This window comes from Rhincodon typus, chromosome 13, assembly GCF_021869965.1.
Source record: "Rhincodon typus isolate 14 chromosome 13, sRhiTyp1.1, whole genome shotgun sequence".
Classification (NCBI taxonomy): Eukaryota; Metazoa; Chordata; class Chondrichthyes; order Orectolobiformes; family Rhincodontidae; genus Rhincodon; species Rhincodon typus.
In genome coordinates this window covers 23700768-23718860 of record NC_063344.1, presented here as the reverse complement: position 1 = coordinate 23718860, position 18093 = coordinate 23700768, and the positions used below count along the sequence as shown (strand labels likewise).

The 18093-nt window shown below is 40.0% G+C and overlaps 1 protein-coding gene across 1 annotated transcript in view; it reads left to right on the top strand.

Moving 5' to 3' along the window:
• meltf (melanotransferrin) overlaps positions 1 to 18093 on the top strand; it is an 80839-nt gene that overhangs the window by 51495 nt on the left and 11251 nt on the right. The window contains exons 12-14 of the mRNA XM_048604338.1: positions 780 to 936; positions 7721 to 7785; positions 12880 to 13067. Coding sequence (XP_048460295.1) covers positions 780 to 936; positions 7721 to 7785; positions 12880 to 13067 — 410 coding nt within the window. The remainder of the gene's footprint in view (positions 1 to 779; positions 937 to 7720; positions 7786 to 12879; positions 13068 to 18093) is intronic.

Below are 18093 nucleotides of genomic sequence, written 5' to 3'. Positions count from 1 at the left end.
AATCGCCGAATGCTGAAATCTGTTGAAACAGGTGCAGTGTGTACATGTTTTTTTCTGTTTACAAAGAACAGGACCTTGTGCATTAATACATGTACCTTTCAGTACACACAAGTGCATCATACTGTAAGAGTGACTTTAAAACACCTTTAAAGGGACAGCATGGTGGCTCAGTGGTCAGCGCTGCAGCCTCACAGCACCAAGGACACAGGTTCAATTCCACCCTCGGGCGACTGTCTGTGTGGAGTTTGCACATTCTCCCCGTGTCTGTGTGGGTTTCCTCCAGGTGCTCTGGTTTCCTCCCACAGTCCAAAGATGTGCAGGCCAGGTGGAATGGCCATGCTAAATTGTCCATAGTGTTCAGGGATGTGTAGATTATGTGGGTTATAGGGGGGTGGGTCTGGTTGGATGCTCCAAGGGTCAGTGTGGACTTGTTGGGCCAAAGAGCCTGTTTCCACACTGTAGGGATTCTATTCTATGAGAAAATTTCAATTTTAAATGCATATAGTATGAATGTTGTTTTCCCTGTATATTGGTACTCTTGTGAATGGTCCTGATGAACTCAAGATGGAAGGCTTAGATAAATACTAAACTTAAAATTGCTTTTCTGGCCTAATTTATATCCAGATCAACTCATGTCTGCACATCCAATCAAAAGAACAGTAATTAAAAAATGCATGTCTGTGCTTGCAATTGGCAGAGATCTTTAAGCCAGTACACACTGTAACATGAGTTAGTTCAACACTGAGATGTTTGACATTTTCTTTCTGTTTCTTGGACAGCTGTTGGTGAGTATTTTTCTGCAAGCTGTGTACCTGGTGCGAATCAGCCAGCTTACCCATCAAGCCTTTGTGAATTATGCATTGGAAATGCTGAAGGAAAGTCAAAGTGTGCTGTCACTACAGAGGAACAATACAGTGGCTACACCGGAGCATTCAGGTATCTGATAGACCCAGCTATTCAATGTGCTGAGCCTTTTACAACATGTTCAAACATTTATGATCCTCAATAAACTGAAGAAACACATGTCACCAGAGGTGCAGCTGGTTTTTAACCCCTTCTCTTGTATGTTCCTGCCGGTGGAAAACACAAACAATAGATTGAAGTTGGGATTGTTCTCATTGGAGAGAAGCAGCTAAAAGGGGATCTTCAGAAGCATGAGAGGGCTTGATATATTAAATAAGGTGAAATGGTTTCCACTCAAAGGGAACAAGAACTAAAATGCATAGATTTGAAGTGATTTACAGAAGAAGCAAGGGTGAAGTGAGGAAAAATATTTATGCTCAGCACATGGTTAGGATATGGAATGTACTGTATGGAAGCAGGTTCAATTGAGGTATCCAAGAGGGCATTGGATAATTTTTGGATAAAAGTAATGTGTAAGGGGAGAAACAAGAGACGGACACCAGGTAATGATTTCTATTTAACGAGCAGATGCAGGCATGATGACCAAATGACCGCCTTCTGTACCACAACACTTCTGTGATTCTGTGAATAACTATTCAGAGTCTCAAAGTTTAAAGGTTCCTGGTTTCTTTACAGATAACTTTTGTTGAAATTATTGCCACAATTGAACCTTGTAATTACAAACACAGGACTACTAACCTTGCTATTATCAATTCCACTGAGAACTATACACGTGCTCTGAGTTCACTGAAGTTTTAGACAAGGGCAAAGTTTGTTAGAAAGAGACTATTTCGAGAACAAAAATAGAAATCTAGCATAGTTGATCATTCAGAGTAATTTTTTTCAGTGGCAATGGTGAACTGCAATTTTTTTGTTCATGAGATGTAGATATTGCTAGCCAGTCCAACATTTATTGTCCATCCCAAATTACCTTGGAGGTGGTAGTGGTAAACTGCCTTCTTGTACTGCTTCACTCCTTGGAATATAGGCATACCCACAGCACTGTTAGGGAGGGAGTTCCAGGATGTTGACCTAGCAACAATGAAGGAACAACAACATAGTTCTGAGTTGGGCAGCACAGTGGCTCACTATTTAGCACTGCTGCCTCACAGCACCACAGACCTGGGTTCAATTACACCCTCAGGTGATTATCTGTGTGGAGTTTGCACATTCTCCCTGTGTCTGTGTGGGTTTCCTCTCACAGTCCAAAGATATGCAGATTAGGTGGATCGGCCATGCTAAATTGCAGTGGTGTGTCAATTGCAAGATCTTAAGCTCCTTCTTGTTAGAGATGGTTGTTACCTGACACCTTTGCAGTATGAATGCTACTTGGTACTTATCAGCCTATGCCTGGATATTGTCCAGGTCTTGCTGCATATGGACACGAACTGCTTCAGAATCTCAAGAGTTGCAAATAGTACTGAACATTTGTGCAATCTTCAGCAAACATCCCACATCTGACCTTATGGAGGAGGGGAGGTCATTTTATAAAGCAGCTGGAGATTTTTGGGCGTATGGTACTACCCCGAGGGACTCCTGCAGTGTTACTCTTGAACTAAGAATGATGGATCTCCAACAACCAAATCATCTTCTTCATTGCTAGGTATGACTCTAACCAGTGGTGAATTTTCCCTGATTCTCTGATTGCAGTTTTGCTAGGGCTCCTTGATGACACAAGCAGTCCACTTATTTCAACCAAGGCTGTATTGAATTTAAGAACTGAGTGGCCTTGCACATCCAAACAGAGCGTGTTACTTCTTTGCTGGTGTCAGATGAAAGCACTAATAACAACGCTTTTCATTGACTTGGAGGATTAAAAGTACACTGATAAAGCAGTAATTAGCCAGGTTGGATTTATCCTGCTTTTCTGTGTACAGGACATACCTGAGCAATTTTCCACATTGGCAGGTATAGGCCAGTATTGTATCTAAGTGCATGGCTAACTCTGGAGCACAGGTTTTCACTGTTTTAGCTGGAATGTTGTCAGGGACCATTGCCTTTGCAGTGTCCGGAGCCTTCAGTCATTTCTTCCCTTCATGTGGAGTGAATGGAATTGGTTATGTAAATCATCTGTTTAATAGTTATGATATTCATTCTGTTTTATAAACCATGGCATCTTAGTGTGTATGTTGCGAGAAAGGGACTATATGAAACAACTTTTTTTAAAAAATCAGTACAAATCAATGTTGCTTCTGTCATCTTTATTAGATTGATTAAAGTAGCTGAGGAGGAGTTTAAGTTAGAAAATGTGAAGACCATACTACTAAAGATGATGTGTTTTCTCATGTAAAACTTGGTCAAATATTTTGATGTCTCTGCATGACGTTTAATCATTTCATCTAGACAGCGAATGATACATATTAGAGCTGACAGGACTGACGTGCAAAAGTGAGGGAGAAGTTTATCTGCAGCTTGTAAAGGCAAATTTGATTACAGTTCACTATCAAGGGTGATAGTGAAAAGAACTTGCAGCTATACAAGCAATTAATATGATAAGATAGAGTTAAGTCAGCAGCTGAAGGAATAAAATACTGTTTGCTTAAACAATGAAATGTTAGCAGCAACTCATTTTAACAAAAAGTATGCATTTTATAAAACATGTTTTAATGACTAACTGGAGTGGAGAAGGCAGAAATCTGTTTATCATTTACATGAGAAGAATTGGAAAGTTAAGGTACTAGTGATTACTGCATGAGTTCGCAGCTGAAGTGTAGGTTTCATTATTTGGCCTGGACTTTGGATAGTAAAGTCAGTGAAGCTAACTGTACTCAAGAATTATTTCACTGAAATAGACAACTTTGTGTGTACAAAAACATTGCACATATTTCAATGATAACAAGGTGTGGAGCTGGATGAACACAGCAGGCCAAGCAGCATCAGAGGAGCAGGAAAGCTGACGTTTCGGGTCTAGACCCTTCTCCCTTTTATAATATGGACAGCAGAACAATAACAGCTCAATCAAGGCCTTAAACAAAGTACTCTGAATGTTAGAGGCCTGAACTAAACATAAGCAAACAGTTGGAAAAACTCAGCAGTACTGGCCCATCTGTGGAGAGAGAAGAGAGTTAATGTTTTGAGTCCAGAGTTCTGAAGAAGGGTCACTGGGCTTGAAACAATAACTCTGTTTTCTCTCTACAAATGCTGCCAGGCTTACTGAGTTTCTCCAGCTGTCTCTGCTTTTGTTTGTTTCAAGGCCCTATACAAATTCAACATAACCTGTTTTTAATGTTCATAAGTAGTGAAGTTAAGTCGTAAAATTAAATGTTAGTTAAATAGAGTTCAGGCATATGCACTTCTGGTTAGAGTTTTATTCCAACTCTCAATACCACTCCAGTACCACTGATTATATGCATGAATATATACATCCAGTCAAGCTTTCACCACATTAATTTATGGTAATATAAAACCATCGCAGATTCCCTAATTCCATTCAGTCTTGGGCATTCCTGCCAGACCCTGTGAAATAATAACAGATTCCCTTTTTTTTCTTTTTTAAATGAATATACATACGATAATAATTAAAAGCAAAAGAAAATATAATCATAACCTATTGTTCATTGTTAAAAACCTCCTGCTTTTTAAAGTATACATTAAAGTTCCAAACATCCTTTTCCAGTTCTTCTGGTAGTTACTTAGAGATTTTTTACAAAGAAAGGAGCAATCAGCTGACTGCTGCTTTCCACCCATTTCAATTGGAGATTTCTCTATTCTCCAGCATTATCTTTAGAATTTCTTTCAATATATTCACTGGAAAAAATTCCATTTCTACATTCCATGGCAAAATATGTCGGCACATGCTTGGAGGGCTGAAGGGCCTATTCCTGTGCTGTATTGTTCATTGTTCATTGTTCTTTGCTTTAACAAGAGCGAGACTTTTTGCTGCCAAGCTACGTTTTACTGTTTTTCTCATCATTTTAGCTGCCAAGCTAAAATACATTTTCCTCCCTTTCCTGAAAGAAAGGTTATAAACTATAATGCACTTGAGGAGCCATCACAGAGATAATGGCATTGTGATAAATGCATAATAGCATTTTGAATCACACCTGAAACACCAATTGACCACATCTTGGGTATTTCTGGTGTTCATTCTTTTATACTAAATCCCCAAATATCTGCTCTTGCTTCTTTTAGTTAAAATTCTCATGCCATTCTGTTGCATGCAAGCTGTATCTAGACAGTGTCACCAGGCCATTAACATCATCATCTCCATTTTCAGTTGTACAGCCATTTGTACCAGGTGCGCCATAAATGTTGCTGGAAAGGGATGATATTTGGAAATTTTCTTTTAGTGCTTCTGTCAGTCATTCTAGCAGTCTGTGTTTATTCATAAAATTAACTTCCATCAAAACTGAAAGTCAGTCTAAACTCAGTGCTTCGGCACATCTAACAATTTAAAGCTAGCACAGATCAGGAACTTAGCAGGTAGAATTTTTGCAGTATTGCATACAATCTGCTGAATTTCACTGTGTACTGTCTTTGGAATTATCTTAATTTTTTCCTCAATTTCTCAAAATTGGATCATGCCTCATAAGCAGTTAAGGCATCATTTTGATGAAATTTACGCATGGGAGTTAATAATTTGTCCAAAACTTTATTGCGTTCAAATTATTAATCTCCAGTTATGAAAATACTTTCCTTCTGATCCTGCTTTTGTGTGGTAGCAAAAGTGCCAATCCCATAACTTGTTTCCTCTTTGGAAAAGTAGTAAGTTAAGTCTACATAGTTGCTTCATTCTTTCCACTGGTTCGCATTCAGAAAACATGAGTTGGTGGTCAAATCCTGATACTTTAGATTTAGAGTCAGCCATCTTTCTGAAGTTTTCTCCAAAATAATTCTTTGGTTAAAACATTGCTTGTTTTTCACCTTTTGACTCATAAACTAGTAACAATCCTCTGCTATCACTGTTAAATTCCGAGATTAAATGTTGAGGTTAAAATTTGAATGGACAATGAACAGGCTTTTTTTTTCTGGTCAGAATTTTGTTCAAACACACACCATCTCCAAAATCACTGATTACTTGCTCCCTACATACACATCCAGTCAAGTTACCCTCAATTAACATATAGTCATCACCTGCTCCCTAGTTCACTTGGCTTTGGGCCGCAGACTGAACTAAATAATAACATTGGATTCTATATCCACAGCCATAAATGCCAGTGCTTTGCTGCCCTGCGATCCTACTTGAATTGTTTTGTCCACACATAGCCTAGATCATTAGAAACTGCTATCCACAATCCTGTGGTCTTCCCAGAGACTGCACTGTTGAGGCCCACAGTCTGCAATCTCTAAGTGTGTAATGAATTGACCGAAACATCCACACTTATACAGAGTCTGACCACTCAAGAAGTTACACTTTGTTGAATAAGGACCTATGTTCATAATTACTGCTAAACATCCTCATGGGACTAAACGGCTATTTCACTGCAACAGTGAAATGTCATTTCTCTATTGTGGAATTTTTAAAAATATTTTAACTTTTTTTTAACCTTTATAATATGTTGGTTTCTATCTTAAAACATTGGTTTTGCTATCTGCAAATTTGAGAAAAAGAAATTGAAAGTTTTTAAATTCTTGGCTTGTCTGTGGGAATATTTGAATGTGAAAGACTGCTTACCTTGCTTATTGATGTTAGTACTGCTGCATGTTTGGAAGTCCCTGAGAACTAGTGCATTAGTTAAACCACCAGGAAACACCACAAAACGTATAGCATTCTTTCTAGAAAAGCACAGTAGGTCAAACAGCATCTGAGGAGCAGAAAAGTCAAAGTTTCGGGCCAAAACCCTTCATTAGTACTGGGGAAGGGGAGGGGAGCCCTGAAATAAATAGAGGGTGTTGGAGGGCTGGGTGAAGGGTAGGTATAATGGTGATAGGTGGATGCAGGTAGTGGGTAATTGTGATTGGTCAGTGGGAAGGGTGGAGTGGATAGGTGAGTAGGTTCTGGAGCATCTGCGCTCTGCATGCATCAACCAACCTGACCTTCCGGTTGCCGTCCATTTTAAATTCCCCCTCTCACTCCCCTGGTGACATGTCCATCCTTGGCCGCCTCCACTGTCACAGTGAGGCCAAATGTAAACTGGGAGGAACAACACCTGATATTTCGCCTTGGAAGCTTACAGCCTAATGGCCTCAATATTGACTTCAACAGCTTCAAAATCCCTCCACCCCCAGCCTTATCCCATGTTCAGCCCTACCCCTTTTCCTCACCTCCCTGACCGGACCTAACCCATCCATCTTCCTACTCACCTATCCAGTCTGTCCTTCCCACTGACCAATCACAATAACCTCCTACCTGCATCCCACCTACCCTTGCCCTAGCCCCACCCCTCCTCCCTCTATTTGTTTCTGGGCAGTCCTCCCCCTTCCCAGTCCTGACGAGGGGTTTCGGCCCAAAAGGTTGATATTCCTGCTCCTTCAATGCTATCTGCCCTCCTGTGCTTTTCCAGCTTCACATCTATTGACTCTGGCTTCCAGCATCTGCAGTCCGTACTGTCTCCATAGCATTCTTTCTGCTGATCACAAAATCTAATTGTACAGTGTACCATTAAAATCAGGCAATGTGTTGTCAATATGTCAGTGATGGACTTGGTAAATGTGCAAAATAAGGTCAATGAAACAACTGCATTTTACAGAAGTAAATTTTCAAGCATGAAACTCGATTGGAAACTCAATGCATACAGGATTGCAAGGGAAAACTGATGTCTCGAAATTTTCTACCAGAGCAGATTATTGCATTTGCATACTGCATTCATGTATTGGCATAATTTTTGAATGTTGTAGAAGTGATATGAAAGTAACTCATCATCTTTAAAATCAATAGGTGCCTTGTAGAAGTTGGAGATGTAGCATTTGTAAAACACACAACAGTTTTTGATAACACTGATGGTAAGTCTAGTTTCCTGTTTTGGCCATTTCCCCAGCTTCTAAGTCGTCTATCTCAATTCCTAATTTCCTTTCAGTGACAGTTTTACCTATTTTTCTTGCATATATATCCTTTTTATACATACATGTCTTCTTTTCTTCATGCCTCATCATCTCCAGTTCCATTCTCCTCCACGTTCTTCCTGTCCATATTTCTTTTCAAAGGATCTCCTTTTTCCTCTCCCTCCCTTTCCTCACCACAGTTCATTTTACTCCTTTCTCAATCCTTGCCAAAGAAATGTTGGACCGTGTAGACCAAGAAATGTCATCATTGATCCCTTTAGCAAACTCTAAAGTTTGAAGAATACACCATTCACTATCTGTAATCCTTTAGTTAATCTCCCAAATAACTGTCAACTCCATCTTAAAATTACTGAAATGATTGTCACTTGACTCCTTTGAACTTCACCCTATGACACTTCATTGGATTATTGTAAGTAGTTTCTGAGAACTCACCTTGGCATTACTCCTAGGTGTGTTTATATTCCTAAATTTTATAGTCAGCTGGAAAGGAACATTATTCAATATTTCGTCATGCTTGTTGTGTAAGGGCCCAAGGACAACCTTGTAATGATGTCATAGAGTTGCAATTCATTGACGTAAATAGCACTGTGTGGGTGAAGCTAGACCATTGTACACCATGGCTTTTATGATTGATGAACACAAGAAGAAGATAGATGTGTCCTTACCTAACGTAGGTGCAGTTTAGAGCCTGGTATATCTACATTTATCATATATGGCCGCATTTACTACTTGCATGTAATAAATAGCATTACTTTGAAATCTAAGCCTGAAGATATTTCTTGACTTTACCTTGTCCTCGACTGTTCTGTCTCAAACCCAACTCATACTGTGGCAACAAACCAATACTACGCTAAATCCTAAGCAATCTAGTGAATCTTGTATCTTATCACAGGTGTGTTTCCAAAACACCACATAAGTAAAGACAAAATTGTCCAGCTTTCTGCCAACAATGTAATCATTTGTAGCAGATGAGTTCACTTCTCAATGATGTGTTATAGTCTGAAGAACATACCAAGCAACAACTCAAATCACTCTCAACCTAAAAGGTGCATTCATATCTTGGAACAGAACCTTGAAGAACAGGTCACTATTGCAAAACAACAAGCTTCTTTACATGAAGAATACCAGAAAATTCCGATGTTACTCTTCCATGGTAGAAATTAAAATCACATGATGTCAATTTGACAGTAGTCATCCAGACAGATGATCATCCAACCAGGTTTAAGCTACGTACTGGTGCCAGTATCATGATTATCTCAGATTATACTCCATGGCAGAGATGAACATTTTACCTCTTATTTTAGTGGCATAGCCAGAGGTACCATATCCACACTGTTGCATGTTATTTGGACATTCAATTATCACACCTAAGTAGAGAAAGTATACATCCTCAGCAACCAGCAATCTTCCCTAGTGAGTAAGAAGGCATGCTTTGCCCTCAGTCTCCAGCACAGAGTACGTGAACTCTCTCAAACGGCAAACCCAAATTGTTGGGAAAACTGGAAACTCCTTATCAAAACACATTGAAAGCTGATGTCAAACCAGTACATCTCTTTACACCAAGGAAAATCCCTCACCCACTTACAGAAAAAGTGAAGAAATGCTTTGATGATATAGTCAACATGGGTATTATACTCCCAGTGACCAAACCAAGGAATAGTGCTTAGGTGTGGTTGTAGTTCCTTAATTCAATGGATTCATTTTAAATTGTTTGGATCTCACGCAGCTCGGAGTTTGTTGCTCAGAGTATTGCCGGAGAAAATCATCTGATATCTACAGCAAATGAAAGTTTGGCTCAGTTTTCCACCAGTAGAACATTTATACAGCTGGATGCCAAAAGTGAGTTTTGGCAGGTCCCTTTGATGATCACCTCAGCTACTCACCACCTTCATGAACTCTTTCAGCTGATACGATTTCAACAGTCTATCCTTTGGTATTGGTCTGCCCTGGAAATTTTACAATACACAATGTCGGACATTTTATGGGAATAGATGACATCATCTACCATGTGGATGATATCCTGATAAATGCTGTAACTATCCAGTTCCATGATAGGAGATTAAATCTTTCTTGAAATATTTCCAAGAAGCAAGCATTATGTTGAATGACAGTTGAATTTTCTGGGGATTCCATTCATTTCCTTGCTGTCATTGTCAGCAAGGATAGGATATTCTGATTCTCAGAAAACCAAAGCAGTCAAAGACACTCCGACTTCAAAATCGGTGCACAATCTCCAATGATCTGTGTATGGCGAATTAATTGGCTAAAGTTTTTATCATACCTCGCTTTTGTTACAGAACGTTTGAGAAATCTCTTTAGTCACTTGCATAGTTTTTTAAAATTCATTATTCACGGGACGAGTGCGTCGCTGGCTAGTCCAGCCTTAATTGCCCAGAGAGTAATTAAGAGTCAACCACATTACTGTAAGTCTGCAGTCACATGTAGGCCAGACAAGGTAAGAACAGCAGTTTCCTTCCCTAAAGGACATTAGTGTACCAGGTGGGTTTTTTCCAACAATTGGCAATGGTTTCATGGTCACCTTTAGACACTTAATTTCAAATGTTTATTGAATTCAAATCCTACCATCTGCTGTGGTGGGATTCGAACCCGGGTCCCCAGAACATTTACTGGGTCTCAGGATTAACAGTCCAGTGATAATATCACTAGACCATTGTCTTCCCTGATTGGTATTGGGATGCACAACAACAGAAGATAAGGTTACACTGATCTCCACTGATGTCTTAATCCATTACAGTCTATCATATTCTATGATAATTGATGCGATAGCCTCAGGCATTGGCACTTATTTTTAGGAACAACTAGGAGGATATCAAAAACTCAAGTATTATACTTCAAGGGAGTTATCAGATGTGGAAACAGTACAACATCAACTAGAAAAAGGCATTAGTGGTTATATGAACCTATGAAACGTTCTGATTACATTTTCAACCTCAAAGTCATGATTGAGACCATGATTTGGTCTCCCCCCCGGATGAAAAAGATACAGTAAAAATGTCTCCTCAAGTATGTGGTTTCATCTTAAATTTACAAAATCTCAATCGAGAATCTCATATGTCCAAGAAAAGTATCAGATGTCAACAGATGCTCTTTCTGGAGCCACAGCTGATGTGCCCATATCATGGAGCTGAAATACACCTTTATGCTCTTACAACTGTATTGACCAGCCTAGAGAAACAAGTTTAACCTTATGACAGAGGAACAACAGAAGGATTCCAAGTGCATTATTGCATACAGGTATTCCACTCAATAATGATCCAGAGCTCAGTTCACAAGTCTTGGCATGAAGATTTACTTCAAACATAAGCAGCACTTCTTTATTGTTTAGGATTTACTAATTTTTGAGAATCAACAATTCCCCTTTCATTGCAGAACCCCATCCTCCAGAGGATTCACTTCAGCAAAACCAAGTACAGAGCAAAAGCTCATAAGCTGTTTGATGGCCAGAGGTTTCAAAACAGTTGAAGGACGAGTTGCCAATTATAATAGATATACAATAGACAGTAATGAACGATAGGAATCTCTTGACCTTACAGAATTTCCTGGAGGACTCTGGGCCTTTATGGGTATGGATCTGTTCATGGACGAAGATTATTCTTACCTCATTGTGATTGATGACTACTCAAGATTGATTGAGGTTAAACAGATGATACTAATGGCCACTGAAATGTTTGACAGTCCCACCCTCCCCATGGGAGATTTTTGCCACTCATGGTATTCTGGATGTTCTCATTTCTAATGATGACCCACAGCTTGCTAGAGAGATATTCGAAGCATTTACAGTGACACTTTGCTTTCAGCATGTCACAAGTTTGCCTAGATATCCTGAATCTAATGGAGAGATGGAATAAGCAGTACAGACAACTAAAATTCCTAAAGTAAAATTCAGATTTGTTGACTGATTTGCACATTTACCAGTCCACTCTGCTCTCCTCATGGTGCTTACTGTTGGAATTACTGATGGGTGCAAATTAAAAACTCAATTCCTTGCAGTGTACAGGCACTTGCTTCCAAGAGACAATAAGGCAATTCACATTACTTCCGAGAAGCACCACCAATCTGTGCAGGCAGGTGTAAACCTATAATATGTTACTGTATAAAAACATTGACTACAGTGGGAAAAGACAACTGGTCTGGAATGAAGGCCATTCATAGGAAGGGTACTGTTAGAGAGCAGTTGCCTGGGCAGCATTGATCATATCTTTTAGACACAGCTTAAGGCCCTTTCTGTCACCTCACCTCAATGTTCCAGCCTATCTTCCTATCCTTACTGCAGAAACCACCTGCTTAATGAGAACAAAGTCATACAGTACTGGTGATGTGTCACAAAAGTGCCTGTACCTCCATCAGATTCCTTGATTCCATTGCTATATCATTTGTCATTTTGCTCTTCTTGTAAAATGGTGATTCCTTCCCAAACTGCTGTCACATTTTCATAGAATTACAGAACTTTACAGCATGTGTCACTTTTTGAAAATAGATATTCAATTAAGAGTCAGATTATGTAAATTTCTCCAATCTTTAAATTTTGCAAATAGTATCCATTTCACTCTCAAAGGCGAGAGTGAACTTTGTTTCCAGTTCTGTTTCTGCCAGAGTCTTGCGTGCTCTAAAACTCTCCATATACATTAATTAATTCAATTTCCCATTTCCAATACTTTTGATACTCATTGCTCCTTTTTCCTTCTTGAAACCTACAAGTTATTTCTCTACATTGAAATTAATCTGCCACCGACCTGTCCATTCCACCAATCTACAACTTGCTGCATTCTTCCCTCTAGTTTGCAAGATCCTGTGGGGCACACTAGTATTCACATCTCTAATTTCCTAACCCAGGCATTTTACCATCAAGTGCCTTAATTTTTCTAACTGATCAAACATCTAAGAAGTCCATGCATTCCTTTTATTTATGCACCATAACCTTGGATAGTTTCACTGTTTCAAAATTGTAATTGTTGAGCTGTACCAAATATTAAATTGTCATAGGTTTTTAAATATGATTTTTCTTTTCACCAGGAAGAAATCAGGAACCATGGGCTGCGAATCTAAAATCCACTGATTACCAGCTACTGTGTCTGAATGGTGCACGTGCAGAAGTGAAACAGTGGGAGGAGTGTAATTTGGCTAGGGTTCCATCTCATGCAGTGATGGTCCATCCTTCCACATCCATTACTGCTGTCTTTGGTTTGCTTGATGAAGGACAGGTAAGTAATTCAGGTGTCGCCTCTGTACTGCAGTTGTATTTGCAAGCCAAAGGAGAGATATTAATATAAACATCTTACTAAAATGATAAAGATTGAAGAAATTGACTTGAGTGCTATCTCAATATCTGTAGAGAATTTCCTTAAATCCTTCATCTGTCACCTATCAGCCAACTCCTCCAAATTGTCAATGTCTTTTTGGTGTTCCACACTGTCTTCCTGACAATTTACAATTCTTCTCAGTTTAGTGTCATCTGCAAACTTTGAAACTGACCCCTGCACACCAAGGTCCAGATTATTAATGCCAATTCCTGGGGACCTCAACTACAAACCTTCTTTCAGCCCAAAAAATACCCATTGATCATTATTTTCTGTTTCCTATCACTCAGCCAATCTTGTCTCCACATTGCTACAGTCTCTTTATACCATGACCTATACCTTTCCTGACAAGTCTTGCATGTCACACTGTATCAAATGCCTTCTGGAAATCCATGTATACCACATCAGCAGCATTACCCTCATCAATCCATTCTGTTACTACTTCAGAAAATTCCAGCAATTTATTTAAATACTATTTCCCCTGTAGAGATCAGTGCCGTCTCTTCCTAATCATCCAACCATTTTCCATGTGATGACTAATTCTATTGTAAGTAATTGTTTCTATAAGCTTTCTCACCACTGCAGTTAAACTAACTGGTCTGTAATTGCTGGGATTATCCTCACAACCCTTCTTCAACAGGACTGTAATGTTTGCAATTTTCCAGTCTTCTCGCCCCTCCCTTGAGTCCAGTGAAGACTGAAAGATTATGGCCAGCGCTCTGCAATTTCTACCTCCACTTCCTTCAAAGTCCTTGGATACATCTCTTCTGTCCCGATGCCTTGTCAGCTTTAAGTGCCAATAATCTATCCAAGACTTCTTTCTTATTAGTTTTATACTCTTCTAGTTTCCTCCTCTGTCATTATGGCCTGGGCAAAGACAGATGCAAAGAATTTATTAACACTTCAGCTATGTCTCCTGCCTCCATGGGATATCCCTTCCTGGTCCTTCCCCCTTGTTATCTTCTTCAGCACCATACCCTCAGATATTTGCACTGATCTAATTGCGGTCTCTTGTGTGTTCCCAAATAAAATTGCTACACCATTGGTAGCCATGACTTCAGTTATCCACCTCCCTCCCACCCAAACACACACACACACACCTCTCTACATCTCTATCACATTCCTCCTTTAAAACACTCTTGAAGCCAGTTTCATTGAGTTTCTAATCATCTGATCTAGTATCTGCTTGTACGGCTCAGTATCACATAATATTGTAATGTGAAGTGCCTTGATACGTTTTAGCATATTAATAGTGCATGCACGTTGTTGTTCTCTATTTGGAGCTCCCAAGAACCTATCTGTATTCCCTTTTCTCCTCCTTATTAATGTAATGCCATTGGAAAGTACATGGCCAACTTTCACATGTACATTGATGACATCTTTAATATCAAGTTTTAGTTAAGCCATAATTTCCTGGAGCCGAGCTTCAGGAATATTGCTGTCATTGCTTTCAAATCTGCCATAAATTTCATTCAGGTTTCTGAGTCATTTTAATACCTCCCCATCCACTGTCAGGTTGAATCATTAGGATGGCACAGCGGCTCAGTGGTTAGCACTGCTGCCTCACAGCACCAGGGGCCCGGGTTTGATTCCACCCTTGGGCGACTGTCTGTGTGGAGTTTGCACATTTCTCCCTGTGTCTGTGTGGGCTTCCTCCGGGTGCTCCAGTTTCCTCCCACAGTCCAAAGATATGCAGGTTAGGTAGATTGGCTATGCTAAATTGCCCATAGTGTTCAGGGATGTGTAGCTTAGGTGGGTTATATGGGGATGGGTCTGGGTCTGGGTCTGGGTCTGGGTCTGGGTGGAATGCTCCAAGCAACGGTGTGGATTTGTTGGGCCAAAGGGCCTGTTTCCACACTGTAGGAATTCTATGATTATAATTCTCCACCTTGATGCTACTTTGAACCTGGAGTTACGTTTCAAACTCTGCAGTCTATCTGATACTAATATATATGTTCACATTTGCACGTTTGACTACTTGTGCACCTTCTTCATCCCCTTGTTGCTGAGATTATTTTGCATGATTTCATTACTGCAGATTCGATTTAATCTAATGTTTTTATTACTGGTCACTCATTCTTCATCAGTTCCAAATTTGTGCACATCTTAAGGACACATACTTTGTTTCATCCTAAATCGTACTCGCCCATAACTCTGATTTTGATTTTTCTTGGTTCTCAGCCCCTCAATACATTGAATTTTAAATTGTTATCTTTCAATGCCTCACTGGTTTCTATCCTATCTCCTCCAGCTCTTTTCCTCTCCTGAATACTTTTTTCCTCCCAGAATACTTTTTGCCGCCATCTCCTGCTTTTATGCATTTCCACCGTTCCATTGTGTATGAGAGGCTTCAATTGTGAATAAATTGTTGGAGGTGACTATAAAGGAGAAGATTTCTGGACATTTAGAAAGGTAAAACTTGATTAGGGATAGTCATCATGGTTTTGCACGAGGCTAGTTGTGTCTCACAAATTTGATTGAGTGTTACGAAAAGATTGATGATGGCAGAGCAGTCAATGTTGTTTATTTGGACTTCAGTAAAGCCTTTGACGAGGTTCCGCATGGTAGACTACTTAATAAGTTAGGTCACATAGGATTCAAGGTGGAGCTTGCCAATTGGATACATAATTGGCTTAACAGCAGGAGAGACAGTGGTGGTGGAGGGTTGCTTTTCAGACAGGAGGCCTGGCACCAGCATTGTTCCACAGAGATCGGATCTGGGTCCTCTTTTGTTTGTCATTTATAGAAATGATTTGGATGAGAATATAGAAGGCATGATTAATAAGTTCACGGATGACACTAAAATCGGTGGCATTGTAGACAGTGAAGAAGGTTTTCTAAGATTACAAAGTGATCTTGATCAAATGGGTCAATGAGCTGAAAAATGGCAGACAGAGTTCAATCTGGATAAGTGTGAGGTATTGCATTTTGGTACAACAAACAAGGGTAGAGCTTATACAATTAATGGTAGGGCCTTGGGTATTGTCGTAGAACAAGACACCAAGGGGTTCAAGTACATAATTCTTTGAAGTTTGCATCAGATAGAGACAGTGGTTAAAAGGGCATTTGGCACGCTTGCCTTCATTGCTCAGTCCTTTGAGTATTGGAGTTGGGGAGTCATGTTGAGGTTGTACAGGACATTGGTGAGGCCTCTTCTGGAATACTGTGCCCAGATCTGGTTGCCCAGCTATAGGAAGGTTTAATTAATCTGGAGAAGGTTCAGAAGAGATTTACCAGGATGTTGCTGGGTATGGAAAGTTTGAGTTATAAAGAAAGGCTGTGACTTTTTTCACTGGAGTGTAGGAGGTTGAGAGGTGACCTGATAGAAGTTTATAAAATAATGAGAGGTATTAATTCTTTGAAGAGGTGACCAAACACGTGGATGAAGATAGAGCATTGGATGTGGTATACATGGATTTAATTAAGGCGTTTGATAAGGTTCCCCAAGGTAGGCTCATGCAGAAAGTAAGGAAATGTGGCAGATTGGATTCAAAATTGGCTGACCCTTGGAAGACAACAGGTGATAGTGGACAGAAAATATTCAACATGGTGCTCAGTTACAAGTGGTGTACCACAAGGATCTGTTCTGGGTCCTCCTCTATTTGCGATTCTTGTAAATGATTTGGGTGTAGGAGTGGAAGGGTGGATTAGTAAGTTCGTGGACGATAAGAAGGTGGGTCGAGTTGTGGATAGTGCGGAGGGCTGTTCTAGGTTACAAAGGGACATTGATAGGATGCAGAGCTGAGCTGAGAAGTGGCAGATGGAGTTTAACCCTGAAAAGTGTGAGGTGATTCATTTTGGAAGGAAAAACTTGAAAGCAGAATACAGGGTTAACGAAAAAATTCTTGGCAGTGTGGAGGAGCAGTGGGATCTTGGGGTTCATGTCCACAGTTCCCTGAAAGCTGCCACCCAGGTGGATAGAGTTGTTAAGAAGGCGTATGGTGTGTTAGCTTTCATTAATAGAGAGATTGAGTTCAAGAGCCTTGAAGTTATGCTCCAGCTATACAAAAGCCTTGTTTGGCCACATCTGGAGTATGGTGTCCAGTTCTGGTCGCCTCATTACAGGAAAGATGTGTAAGTGTTGGAAAAGGTGCAGAGAAGATTTACCAGGATGTTGCCTGGAATGGAGGGAAGGTCTTACGAGGAAAGGTTGAGAGAACTAGGGCTTTTCTCTTTAGAACGACGAAGGATGAGAGGTGACTTGATAGAGGTGTACAAAATGATCAGAGTTATAGATAGAGTGGACAGCCAGAGACTTTTTCCTAGGGTGGAGGTAGCTATTAGGAGGGGGCATAGTTTTAAAGTGAGTGGAGGTAGATACAGGGGAGACGTCAGAGGTAGGTTCTTTACTCAGAGAGTGGTAGGGGCGTGGAATGCATTGCCGGAAAGGGTAGTGGAGTCGGCCTCATTAGGGGCATTTAAGCGGCTATTAGATAGGCATATGGATGATAGTATAAGGTAGGGGTGGAGGTTAGATAGACCTTAGGATTAGGCTAAAAGTTCAGCACAACATCGTGGGCTGAAGGGCCTGTACTGTGCTGTACTGTTCTATGTTCTATGTATAGATAGAGTTAATGGTAGTTGCCTTTTCCCTAGGATGGGGGATTTCAAGACTAGGGGACACATTTTTAACTGAGAGGAAAGAGAATTAAAAAAGACATGAGGGGCAAATTTCTTTACAGAACGTGGTTCGCTTGTGGAATGAACTTCCTGAGGAAATGGTGGATGTGGGTACAATTAAAACATTTAAAAGACATTTGGATAAGTACATGAATATGAAAGGTTTGGAGCAATACAGGCCAGGAGCAACTAAGTGGGACTAGATTAGTTTGGGATTATGAAACAAAACAGAAAATGCTGGAAAAGCTCAGCAGGTCTGGCAGCATCTGTGAAGGCAAAAACAGAGTTAACGTTTCAGGTCCAGTGACCC